We start from the raw sequence: 13897 nt of genomic DNA on the forward strand, positions 1-13897 counted from the left end.
CAACTGTTGTCATCGGATGAGCTTTGTTTGGGACACACAAGTTCCACACTTAAGTCATGCATAACAACTATAGCAGAGCTGATGAGGACAACCCCACCCTCTGAAGCAGGCAGGCAAGAAAAAAACTGATAGGAAACTTAAGTCTGCAGCGTCATTAATGGCCTCTCATGGCTGCAATGGTCATTACACCCTACCATGCAAAAGACAAAAAGACATTAACAATTATGTCAATTATTCTTCGAGCCTTGAAAACATTTTGGCTAAAATTCCGCAAAATGCAAAAGGGTTTATCCATCCGTTGAACATGGTTTTGATTGTTGGCCAAAAATTTTAACGCTTTTCTTCACCCAAATCACAAAACTGTAACATATAATGGTATTTACCATGCTGAGTTTTATTTTGGGTTTACGTGTCAAGGTTTTGAGATCTCTCTCGGAGATTTCAGCCACAACCCCAATACAATATTGGTGAATGGAATTTTTTTTGTGCCGCTCACAGCACTGAAAAATGACATTTGAAAAAGTCAACAGTCATTGTAAAGTGTCCCTGTTACTCTGGATAATCCTCACTATCAGCAGTTTTCGTTGGAACTACTTCTTACAGAATAAGTGGATTATCCAGTACATTTCTGTAGTTCCTGATGCTTTGAGCAGCTCTAACAAAATACCATTCACTAACACTGTGTCAGAGTGGTAGCAATCTCAAAACCTCAACACATAAAACAGAAACTAACTGCGGAGCTACATACATATGAGATTTAACATTTTCAACAAACAACTTATGTAGTGGCTAATAGTGACTCGTTAAACTTCAGTGTGTAAGATTTAGTGGTATCTAGCGATGAGGTTGCGAATTGCAACCAACTATCTAGTCTACTTTAGTCTACTAGTCTACTATCTAGTTTTGCCTGCAAAATAAAAGCGCAAGAACATTTTTTTGCAGCAATCCTTTATTTAGAGGTGAATTGAGAGTTTTTACTTTAAAAAGAGTATGTAGCCTTCTTGACATAAATTTGAGTCCTCCCTACGTGGGCTGGAACACACATCCTTCTAGGTGACTGACTGAGCAAACCAAAAACTAAAAATTCAGTTTAAACGTTATGTCTTATGTTCTCATCCACCATCTAATGGATAAAAAACATTGCTTCTATGCAAAGCTTATTTGCCGACCGAAAGTTTTCAGTATAATGAGCGTCTATTTGTCCTAGAGCGCTGTGTAAGAGATTATTTGGCCTTAAAACTGAAAAGTCAGATTTATTAAAGTCTTAAATCTCTTGGGTAAACCTACCGTACAAATTAGTTTGGAGCTTGAAAAGGGTTTACCAAAATCTTGTAGTGAAAGTAGTGAAATATATGAATACAATCAATGTAAAATAAATGTCTAAAATTTCATTTTGAAATATTGTTTTTTGAGAAGTGGAAGTCTGTTACTCTACTTCTACTAAATGACAGGAACAAGATAAAATGGGACTGAATAATGACGTTATACTACATATTGAGCTTAGTGGGTTTTGTGAAAATGAAACATGAACGTTACAACTGTTTTTTTTGTTTTTTTTTCAACCGAAGTATTTAATGTATAAAAAAGAAACTAAAAAACACACTATTACTACTACAATATTTACATGATGGGCAGGTTTTATTTTTTCAACTGTCATGCCATGCTGCAAAATAGTTTCTGTCCAGCTGCAGGCAGAGGGAAACATCACATTCCCTGCATTTCCACAGTGTGTCTTTTCGCTGGCCTTGGCTTTGGCCACCTCCTTCGACCCGTGGTGGCTCTCGCGCTGGGGCCTGCTACATGGACATCAGCAATAGGCACAGGAAGATGACCTGCAGGTGTCTGGGCAGGAGCTGTGTGGAGAGACTTGGCCACAGAAAGCTCTGCTTTTCATTGCTCGGCCAGACAGAGTTCCTTGTGAAGAATAAAGCTGCTGGTGGTGGCAATGTCCAGAAAATTATAAAACAGGTTTCTGTATCAGGGCTTTATGTTGTGCAAAGCAATACTGAATGAGCTGGTCTGGTTGATCAATTCCAACCATGTGGTCCTTGCAGGGCAGTCCTTGCACTTCTACCTGTTAAGTCCCACAGGCAGCAAATCTGCGCTCGTGGAGAGCCCTAAAGAGCTTAGGGGTTGAATAAAAATTGTCCATGTGGCACCCTGTGTCAAGGTAACCTGATTGACCAAGCATGCCCAGAGGGGATGTCACATTTGCCAGTGTAAATTGAAAAGTCCACTGTGTAGCCATGCCTTGAATCAGCCAAGACAAACAGCTTGAATCCCCACTTTGTGGGTTTTGCTTTTATTTACTGGGTCAACCCAGTTTTAGCCTTGGAGGCGACTATTCTTTCATCTACAGCCACTTCTCTGTGGGGATAATAAAATTACTTTGTCATGGTAGGCGGTGCCTTTTCTTTTGTCATTATGGACTTCCTCAGCAAGGTTGCTAAGATGAAGGTTCCAAGAGATTGTTGTCTGTCCTGTGGCATGATGTGAAATCTGAAAAAACACAAAAGCAGGCAACTCATAGTCATGACAGAGGGAGGTGTGAGACTGCTTCTCGTCTGTCCTGTCCACCACAGCAGCAAATCATACCTTGAACAGGTATTTCCAGTAATTTTACATTCAATATAAAACCACACACACAAAGTATGCTTACTTACATTATATTACTGAAATCAAAGCAATCAAACCCATCTGGCTCTGAAGCTCCACTGTCATGTCTTGTCGCTGCTTTCAAAAACCGCTGCAATAACTTTGCTAACTGTGAACTTACTCTGCGATTTTTTTGACCTTTCCGATGTTGATTGAATGAAAACTGCAGTGTTAGTCTACTGTCTAAGGTGAGCCTCAGCCTGAGTGTTTGTCCATTAGTTAGTTTCACACAAAATGTAGACACACACATCCACCAATTAGGTGCGGTGAGAGACAGTTAACGTGTGTCGAGCCTCCTAGCACTGTGTGACTTACATAGGGGCTTGTAAGAACAAGGACTCTAGTGGAGAGTCTACAGATTCAGACAACATCAGAACCATATTTCTGCTCTGTATTATTGCAGAGATATTTATAGAAACATTGACTAAACATTGAGTAAACTTGTTTTCTTTTTCTCATCTGACTTGGCCCGGCAACTTTAATGGCACTTAATGAATAATGGCCTGTAGTCTTGGCTCCTTGCTCAACAGCAACAGCGCCTGTTTGTACTAGTGACTAGCACTAGTACAGCCCTTTCTACCCTTCTGGATTCAGCTCTCATTTTACCAAAAATAGACAGTCAAAGAGGTCTACACTCTGGTTTACAGATGAAACACATGTTCTAAAGCAGGCTTGAAGCCCTCACCCTACACCCCACCCTCATATAATATGTTGAAAGCCTGCAGCATATGAAATGTGTTATGGATATGTGCTTTACCAGCTGCCCTTGCTTAGTCTATTATTATTTGCACTGCCTTGTCATAGAAGGGCTTTAACCGGAGCATGCGCACACATGCCTGTTACCATGCTGACCACGTCTACACGCATACTCTGAAAACATTCAGGCAGTCGATAAAAATCCCGAAGATTAAAGATATAACAATAAAAAAGGGAAGTGTCTGGTGAAACTCATAATCATGCGCATATCACCTTTTACATACTGCAAGTTAAATGACGTAGTTATTTTAACCCAAACCATAGTCTTTTCCTAAACCTAACCAAGTAGTTTTGGTGCCTAAACCTAACCAGATTGTGATGTTTCACTGTGTTAACCAGTAGTTTTATTTTTGTATTGTTGCTAACTTGACAGCAGAGCCCTACATGTGCAAAAGGGTACTCAGGGCATTAAAAAGCGACCCCAAAGAGTCCTGACCATTTTAGTGGGGCACAGCACATAAATACTGGGGCATGTGCCCCAGTCAAAAGGGTCTAGCGACGCCCATGCCTACAGCCGTGCAAATACTTTGCTTAATCAGTAACAATAAGCACAATCCAAGATTTATTTGTAGCTAAACTCACTCAAAAGCTGCCATCTGTCAGCTGCTCATTCTTCACGGCTCATGACTTCTTAGATCAGCAGTTCCCAAACTTTTTAGGCAACGCACCCCCCTTAGTGCTGGGCAACAATTAAAATTTTCAATCACGATTAATCGCATTGTTGTGTGCAAAATTGAATAATGAATTCTAAATCTAAAGTAGTGTATTGCCACTTTTAATTTAAATGTACTTCTATATACACAAAATTGCAATAACATGTGGTTTGAAAACACTTTAAACAAATAAAGTGCTTTTTACCAGCAGTATTCCCTTTACTTTAGTAGCAATAAAATACTTCTTGTAAATCTCAACTTAAACATTAATGTAATCAAATATTAAACCAAAGCTATTTGCCACTGCCAGGGCAATACCTTTTATCTAGCTTGTTAAAACAAGTTACCACCAGAGTCCAGTTTTCTTGAGGGGGGTTTCTGAAAAGGTATCAGCAGAAACATTTTTCTTTTATCAGGGAGCAGCAGAAACAGTCTATGTTCAGTATCAAGTTTCCTTGTTAGAGTGAGGTGAAGTGGTCGGGCACAAGGTGTACCAACAAGCGGGTGCGTTTCTCTGAAATTGTCGCGGTGGTCCTCGCCTCACGCACACATGTAGATGACGCGCAGCACAAATCATCGGAAGACAGACTGATCCTCGCTGTTTGTGAGTTTCCAGAATCTAAATAGTTATCAGGACATCAACAGGGGGGAATTCACATGGCAGAGCGTCCCCGCAAAACTAGATGAAGGCCTATCAGGTAAAGTTATGTAGCCTATAATTTTAACTTAAGTTAGCCTACATAAGCAAACTACATACATGTAGCGCATAGAAGTCGTTGCCATGGTTACCATCAACAGAGCTCCCGCCATTCACTCGTGGAACGCGGTCTTCTTCTACTCCTACTAGCTTCAGCCAAGAAGTCTGCTGAAGCCTCCCTCCCCTGCTTGTTTGGGTGAGTGATTTGCAGGCTGATCAACAACTCACCCCTCCTGTGACCCGTGATTTGACTGGATGTGTATTCAGAGCCAGTGAGCAAGGGACTTTCAAACTAATAATAATGAAATAAAAACTGCATTAACTTGTGATAAAATAATTGTCGCTATTAATTAATGCATTAATGCGATAATAACGCATAAAAATGTGTCCAGCCCTAATATATATATGTGTGTGTGTGTGTGTGTGTGTGTTTATGAGTAATAGGAGGTGCTGCACAAAAATATGCTCTTCAGTACAGCTCCTCAATCAAAAATGATTTTAATTATGCCTAGTAAAGAAAATTGAAAATCACTATGTGGCGGTCAGCGTTGATAATTATCCAAATGATAGGCTATTTATGGGAAACACTGCTTTCACTACCACCCCCCTTCACCCCCAAACAAAGGAGTTTCCCCCCCGACTAATATCATATTCATAACAGTAGCAAGGACTGTGTTTTTTACAAAGCATATAGCCTAGGCCTAACGTTTCTCAACCTCACCGGCTGAAATGAAAAAATAAAGCAAATAAATCCCGACTTTTAAACAGCTGTTTTTCTGCACATGTAGCCTATTTATAAGAGCAGTATTCAGTAGTAGTAGCCACTCTCTGCCGACGAGTCCAAAGCATCAGTGGCAGCAGCTGCCGGAGTTTCTTTCTGTAAGTTTCACATTGCTGCTTCAGCAGATGCTTCAATAAATCAGATGTTGAAATGTTCGCGGTTGAAAGTTTGTGCTGGTCGCACAGAGTTTACACTAGACGACAACGCCTCTCTCCCTCGTTCTCCTCTCTTCCTTTAGTTTTTGGCTATTAGCGGACATAAACAACAAAGGTGCTGCTGACCTGCAGCGCCGTCGTGCTTTCACGTCAAGGATGGTGCGTTCAGTGACAAGTAACGCAGCGTTACTTGGATTTGTTACTGTAATAATATTACTGTTTTAGAAAAGTAATTAGTTACAGTATTAGTTACTGGGAAAAGTAATAACATTACAGTAATGCGTAACACATTACTGCCCAACACTGGATAATGATTTGGATCATAAGCAAACTGGTGGAGTGCATTTGTTAGAAATCTTGATGACTCAACCCAGTACTTTCAAATTGTGCCTGACCCTTTCCTTGTTCTTCTTCTGCTCTGACCCACAGGTACAAGAGGAGTAAGGCTCAGTCCAGGTGGAGGGTACTGCAGATCACGCTGGCAGAGTCTCTCAACCTGTGGAGACTCAATATGTATGAACTGTTTCTGTGGACGAAAGGCTCCATGTTGGTACAGTGGCTCACTGCTCTGCTGGCATTTCTGCACTAAGACTCATCTGGACATCACACTGGAACATTAACAACAGGCCGGAACCGCTGGCTCTCGAGCATACTAACACATTTTGAATATGTGTTCAGACACACACGTACACACACTCTCTCTCTCTCTCACACACATTTACTTCCACAAATGGTAATGGCATAATTTGTAACTCTGTGGACACATACAAGGTCACAAGATGCTGATGTCTTTGGACACCAGGAGCAACCGTGGCTGCTGAAAATCTTTTTTGTTTTGTCCTACTATTTTGTCATGATTGTCACGTATGGACACAAGTTTTATGGTGATAACTTGAGCTTTGGTTTCGGGACTTAACAACTAAAGGACACCAACTCAGCCACAAAATGCGAAAGAGGTTTTGCTTTTGGAGGCTCACGATCGGCTGGCTCATTTGTTGCTTTCACGGCCCTCGGTGGCTTGGCACGCCACATGGCCAGCTCGAGCTGGTCTTTGCCAATGGGGATGTCTGAGTCCTCGTCTGTTTGGTGTTGCGGGAAACTCTTGCAGCAAACGGGCCATTATCCCTGGATTGGCTCTCTGAGTTAGGAAGGCTACTGGAGTTGTTCTTGATTCAGTTGACTAGCCTCCAAACGCTGTCCTTGGGGAGTAGGCTAGTGAAAGTTAATTCGAACTGAAATAAAGGCTTAAAAGAAACTTGGTTGTTTCTGAATTAAAAGTTGCGTGTGTTAAACGGTCTGATAACTTTATACAAACCAAACAAAAGGTAAATTCACCGAAGGTTCGCGGGACCTCGTGAATATTGCCAAATTTCTATAAGAAGAAAACTTGAAGTTGCAGAGATTTTCCCCGGGCCGAAGCTCTTGGATGCTGGACGTTGCTAGGAGAGGTCGCAGGAGCAAGCGAGAAGAGCAGAGAGAAGAGCAAATGTCCCTTGGTGCGTGTCCCCAGGTAGGAGGGCTTTGTTCCTCCTCCACAAAATCAACTATTTTCTTAAATACCATAAACAGTTACACCGTTATAAGTTATAACAACATTTCATAGTGATAATATTGATTGTTACATGTTCTTAATAACAAAATATCTAAGAAGGTGTTTAAGCATGGCATTGGTATAAATCACAGGCAGGAATGTTAATGAGCAAAAGTTAATGAAATTAACAGCACAGCAAATTATTTTCCTTATGGTTCCTTCTTTTCCACATAGTTGCTAAACAATAACGACATGGTAATAAAATACTCAAAACTGAAGTGGCCACTAACTAACTTTTAAAGATTATGTAACTAAACAAAGCTACAACTAGCTGCTTAGTTTGAGAAACATTATAAGAGAAACATTATAATGTTTCTCATTATAATGTTTCTCATTATAATGAGAAACATTATAATGAGAAACATGAGAAACATATTTCTGGCATCTGGCATTCTTATCAGTATTTACATCAGCGCGAAAAGGGAGAGGCAGTGTTTGGTGTGTGTGTGTGTGTGTGAGGGAGGGTCTCAGTTTATGCCTTTAGTTTATGACTGCTGAGGTCCTCACAGCCTGGTTCAGGGTGAGGTTATGTCTCTGGAGAAGGTTAAATTGTCATTTTGACAGTCAGGAGTAGAGTCAGTTGTCTTAACTCCACAGGAGATGGTGGTTTTGCTTGGTTGTTTACTTTTGGCATGAAATAATTAAATGTCCACTGGTTGGTTCACTACACTTGTGATACCATGCTTTCTGAGGCAGTGCAATATTATTGTTAGATTGTGATATTCAGTAGTCATGAGCTTTAGGTAATAGGGCTTAAATAAAATTATGTGCAACCTTTTAACCAGGGCTGCAGCTCTCAAACACCATGTCAGGGCTACGTCATCTTATACAAGGCGCCTTATAGGCAGCCCTAAAGTGGATAAAACAATACACTCCACCACGCAGAAAAGAAAGTGATGCAGCAAAGGCGAGAGAAAGAAACGTTAACAAGCAGACAGGTAGGCAGTAACATAGCCAGGTGCCAGATTAGTTAGTAACACGGCCTGAAAGGTAAGTTAGTCATAGACAAAGACAGCTATCCAGTCCGGCACACAGTTCACCTTTACCTCCATCTCATGTCCAAAGAGGCAAATTCAGGCACACTGTGTACCAGTAAGGTGATGAGGGCTGCCGAAAACCACATACTACGCTCGCATGATGAAGAATTAGATGAAATACGAGAGGACTTTTTTTAGTCCCTGCAGAGGTGATGTGTAGTTTAGTCCTGATAGTGTTCCTGCCTTGGTGATGTTGGACTCCTCAACAAAATACCTCAGAATCAAGTTTGCATCATCATTTCCTGGTTATGAATGCACTGAATGCTTGAATGTTATTCTTTTTATTGTTATTATTACGACATGTTAACTCTTTCATCGATACTGTTATTCTTCGGTCCTATACTGCACACTCATTCCGCCAGCACGCCAGTTTGTATTACTGTCATTTTTTCATTAGGTTTTATTTACTGAAGTGTTGTCACTCTGAAGAAATGGTTCTGTCTTCAGCTTTTACATTCCTGCTGACAATGACTTTATTTTCCTCAAGACACGCCTGAGACAAATGCTGGCAGGTTGCTCCAACCCCACTATGTGACATTGTGTGACTGACTGTGAACTGATTGTGTGACTCTGCAGAAAATCTTCTCTTCTCTGGCTCATTGCCTTATTTGAAATATTGTTTTCATCTTAAATTCTGTATTACCTTCTTCAGTGTCAACGTACTGACGCCAACCTCCCACCTGTTAAGATGGTGACATTACTCCTTTTTGGTGGCATCAGATCAGCCACTACCTGTGAGTTTTAATAGGTAGGCAGAAACAAAATGGTTCGATTTTTTTATTGTAATAGCCTAAATTAATTAAAAGGAAGCAAAACAATTAAGAAATCAAGTGTACAATGTAATTTATTGCATCGCTGTTTTACTTATCTGCCAAAATGTGGAGGAGTCACAGGCTGCTCAGAAGTTTACTGCTGGACAGCGCTCTATAATCTTTGAGGGAAATAATTCACTGCTGTTTTTGATGCCAACGTTTCTCTCTGTGGAACAACCTACTTGTAATCCACACTTTCTTGTACTGCCAAAACAGAATAGTTGAATTCCTAATATATACTTTATATATAATTAGTATGTAGTGTGGAACGGGGATGTAGCAGAAAGGACGGGAAAAACATGAGGAAAAAAAACAGTTTAGCCTTTTAAAGCTTTGGATGGAGAGGCGAAAAGAATCAAAACAGAATCAAAGTGAACAAAAAAGAGAAGAGCGGTTAAAATGAAATATCCAAAGTCTTTATCAAGTTTCTGGACACTTACATTTTGAACATACATGCATAAGAACATATGAAAGACATTGTTTTACTTTATTAACTTAATCTCCTACCTCATTCAGTTCTATACACCCCTACCATCAATTGCATGTTGTTGTCATGGCTTATTATGTATTGTCGTTTATGAACATTGATGATCTGTATTTAATAGTACAGATCATCTGGACAGAATCTGGGGTTGTTTTTTTCTTACAGAAATTGCCATTGGTTTTTGTGTTTGTTTGGGAAAGATCCAGAAGTAGTTTTTTTTATAATTATCCGAATAATAAAACTTAAGCATAAGTCTAGTGCCTGTCCATAATTTTTTTTTCAAGCCAACAAAACCTTGATTGTCCATTGATCCAGGCTAGCATCAAGCTTATTGGATTGTCCAATCAGTAGTTTAGTACCATCAAACTTTCAATAGCCCGGGCTTTTATTTGCTATTATCACTGAACTCACCCTGCCTATATTTGGGACAGGCCTTTAATTCCTTTTGCCCAAAACTGTTGCTCAGCAAAGATGGGATATAGGCTACTATCTATATAATTCTATTCTATTACTCATCGAAAAACCAACCGACCATATCGGTAAATCTGAATGAATAATACAGGCTGAAGATAATTGCGCGGGAATGATTGTCCGTGGCACGCGAGCGTTTGCCGTGAGTCACGTTTGATTACCTGCAGCCTGAGCAAATAAAGTGCCAGAACAACACAACGTAAATAACATCAGCTGGAAAGTAAGCACATTTACATATTGTACTCTTTACTCCACTATATTTATCTTACAGCTTTAGTTACTTTGTAGATTCCGATTAACAATGCAACACATAATACATAATGTTATCACTCCTCTGTGTGTGTGTGTGTGTCCATCAGTGTGTCAGCGTGTCCTGTAGCCCATCTTGCCTGTTGTTAGACATTGTGCTTGAAATAATCGAAATGCAGTAAAATTATTAAAACAAGATATTGTTTTCTCCTATTGGAATCTTAAAAGGCTCCAAATGGCTTCATTTGCATATTAAAATCATTCAGATGTTCTTCCAGCAGAGAATACCCCAGAACTCCCTGACTTTATTTTATTTTCATGTCACCTTTTTCACTACTCTAGAGTTTGCAGGTCTGACTGACACGGGGTTGACATGTTCCTTCATTACACACAGCAGTTTATTTAGACTTAGACTTTAATGTGGAATGAAAGAAGGCAGACATTATAGTCTGTGCACCTGGACAAGAAAGATGTTTTTTACAGTGATTCTACCAAATTTTATGGCAGATTTCCCAAATTTGTCAGATTAAGAAGCTCAGGGATCGGCCAAGGCTGCATGACACAACAGTTTGTCTCAACATCTGGACACTTTAAACATAGAGAAGATGGATGAAAAAATGGCTTTTAACTTCTCTTAACTTCTTCTTTTTCTGAAATTCAGCCCAGACCATGAATCAGCCTCTCATTTCCAGCCTCACATGCTATAATCCCTGCAGCAGCCAATCTCACAGACACACTCACTAATCAGGCTGCTCATAATTTGCCTCTCTGTGCAGTTCATCCAGCCAAAATGCACAATTGCAAAAATGTCCAAAAGGAGGCAAGTATTGCTGTTGGACATCCAAGCCAGTGTAATAGGTATTTTAACAGGATAGTGTCTGTGCTTATTTGCAATGCCCCATCAGGTGAATTTAAATTAGTTTTAGTTTTGTTGGCATATCCTCTACATGTCAGGGCCACATTTTCTACAGCCATGCTGTGAATTAGTGGATTTGACCAGGGTTGGACAAGCTTCAGGCACACCCAAAATACACACTGCTGATAATTCCGTCCACGTGTTTTGGTGATAAAATGTAAATTTTTCACCATCATCAACACATAACCTGCTTCCACTGTTTCCCAGAGGAGGAAGTGTTTTCTCAGCATGGTGTGTGTGCGTGTCTGATAAAGAGTGTGATAGCAGTAAAAGTGTAGTATAGTCTTGGTGTGTGCACATGAATGTGTGTTGGTCACATGAGGACCATCTATCTCTATCACACAGACCCACCCAGGCCTGCCATGGCTAATAAGAGCAGCTCTCTCTTTTTGGCCCTCTCTCCTTCTCTCAAAGAGAGAGAGAAAAAGTGAACACTTTGACAAGCCCTCTCTCCCTCCCTCCCTCCCTCCCTCTATGGAAGTAGTCTGGAGGAGGATGAAAGGTCAGAGTCAGAAAAGGTTTTAAGACAAACATTTATGGTGCTCAATAGGTCTTCACACATGTATCCCTACTCACACTGGCTCCTAAAGGATAATTCCAGTGTGGCTAAATCTATGAAATTAAGCCTAGTTAAATCAAATTACCTACATCATCAAATAGCATCTAATTTCTTTAACAATCACTCCATGTAGTCTTCCACAATGTGCCTAGTTGTGACTTCTCTGCCCTATCAATGTGAGTGCATAATCTGTCAGTTCACCCTGCCTCTCCACTGTGGTCCTCATGTATTTTTTCTTATAATTTTGAGCTGAGAATAGCAGCCAGCAGTCACAACTGTCACAGGAACTGACTGAAGTCCCCTCTGGAAGGTCCCCCATGAGCGTTTAGCTAGACCCAGAGGTGTTTTCAATATGGGTCACTTAGTGTGCTTTTCACTTGGTGCATTAAATCAGTGATTAATTAAGGGTATTTTTAAAAACCTATGCTGAGGTGTAATAGTGCTACCCTCAACCACAACCCATCAAATATCAATTTTTTTGTATTGATCACAAATTAAAATGACTGCAAATATTTTAGACACAGAAACTGTTTTTCCAGACTAGTAGATCCAGACAGTTTCTGCTTTGGGTAGAAAACTTGACAAAACTACAAAGTCTCTATTTTGTGAGTAAACCCAACTTTGAATCACTCCTCAGTGGTGCTCAGGTAATAGCTGGGTGAGTCTCATTTTGCCATGTGTGTTGAAGAAAGCCGCCGATCACCTGCACAGCAGCGTGGGTGACAGCAATGTCATTGTACCTCTGTTCCAGTGTGTTCCTCTGTTCAGGGTAAAAAATGAGGTGTCACAGTCAATTGGCCCACGCTTTTCACAATACAGCGCAGACCACACTCTGGCTTACTCGCCGCTGAGGTGAGTACAGGGTAAGTGTTTCTTTATTTCCCTCCGTCCCTCTTTCTGTCTCTCACCGCTTTCTCCTTTTCATTCTCTTCACAGAAAGTTCACTCACTTAGGCCTTTTGGTGAGTTTTTTTTGGTTACTCTGAAGTACTTTGCTCTAATTAAAAATGCAATATGCCAGTCATTTGAAATATATTAGTATAAAGTATTTAGACACTTGCTGTCTATCGGCAGAAGCTGGCTCAATTGATTCCAAAAGCACATTTCAGCTCCCTTGAAGCTTTCATCAGTATTCATAGCTTTCCCTTCTGTGTCTCTATGTCTCAGTCCAACACTTTGCTTCACAGCAAGATATTCTGACAACTTCTAGCCAAATTGAATTTAGAGAAGATACTTGTTGTGCCCAGAGGGATGGATATTGAGTTTGCTGACCTCCTGACCTGATCTGGAGGTTAGAAATTCTTTTTCACCACACCATAACAAGGTATCTTTCATGGTGTCACAGGCAGTGCTGTGGCTCTGAGGGTTTTCTCTTGTTTCTCCCATGTTCCCTTACTTTGAGTGGGTGTCTTTTGGGTGTGACGGCAATCTGGACACCTGGCAGAGTTTCACAACGGGCCCTAATCTACCAATCAAGTGATGGCTGAAGTCATGGGCTTCCTGTGACTCGTTGACAAATTATTCCTTACCATCTCGTGGTTGAGTACTGCAGGCCATCTCTAGTTTCTAGAGTATCTACGTAGTATCCACAATTTCTAGTCTCTTGTGTAACCATTGTTTATCTTTTGCTTCAAGATTCCCAAGTGTACGCCTGAGTTCTTCACTTCCTGGATCTTCAGCCAAACTTCTCTGGAACCTGGACCTCACCAGCTTCTACCTGCCTGTCCCCTGCTCAAACCAAGCCGTACCTGCCTTCACCATCGCTGCACATTTTTGTAATAAAGTCTGTTAACCTTATATTCCGTCTCCTGGGCCCTGTGTCCACATAATACAAGCCTTAACACATAGACTGATTTCCATGAAAATGTCCTGTGATGCCTTGCTGACCTGTTTGGTTAAAATAATAAATTTGCATACAATGTTACCATGTCATTTACATAAATTGAATCTAAATGCATTAACCATACTTTTGTGCAACTCCTCCCTTCACTACTGTAAATGATGGAAAAATTTTTAAATCTTTACATCTAAACATTTATTGAAAGTCACCTTATCTGAAAATATCCAAGGTCACCACAAATT

General features: G+C 40.4%; 1 protein-coding gene and 1 long non-coding RNA gene across 5 annotated transcripts in view; both read left to right on the top strand.

Annotated features, from left to right (window-relative positions):
* adck1 (aarF domain containing kinase 1) overlaps positions 1–9151 on the top strand; it is a 96899-nt gene extending 87748 nt beyond the window's left edge. For all 4 annotated transcript variants that reach the window (XM_038729663.1, XM_038729665.1, XM_038729662.1 and 1 more), the window contains exon 11: positions 6127–9151. In XM_038729663.1, the coding sequence (XP_038585591.1) occupies positions 6127–6286 (160 nt within the window). In that variant the 3' untranslated portion in view covers positions 6287–9151. The remainder of the gene's footprint in view (positions 1–6126) is intronic.
* A 59-nt stretch (positions 9152–9210) lies between these two features.
* On the top strand, positions 9211–13612 carry LOC119910860. The gene is made up of 2 exons (XR_005445705.1): positions 9211–12679; positions 13451–13612. It is a non-coding gene; the product is annotated as an uncharacterized LOC119910860 (long non-coding RNA).
* Positions 13613–13897: the final 285 nt, after the last annotated feature.

The sequence above is a fragment of the Micropterus salmoides genome, unplaced genomic scaffold, assembly GCF_014851395.1.
Source record: "Micropterus salmoides isolate LMB-PRFRI ecotype aquatic unplaced genomic scaffold, ASM1485139v1 Ms_hic_scaffold_19, whole genome shotgun sequence".
In the NCBI taxonomy this organism is placed as follows: domain Eukaryota; kingdom Metazoa; phylum Chordata; class Actinopteri; order Centrarchiformes; family Centrarchidae; genus Micropterus; species Micropterus salmoides.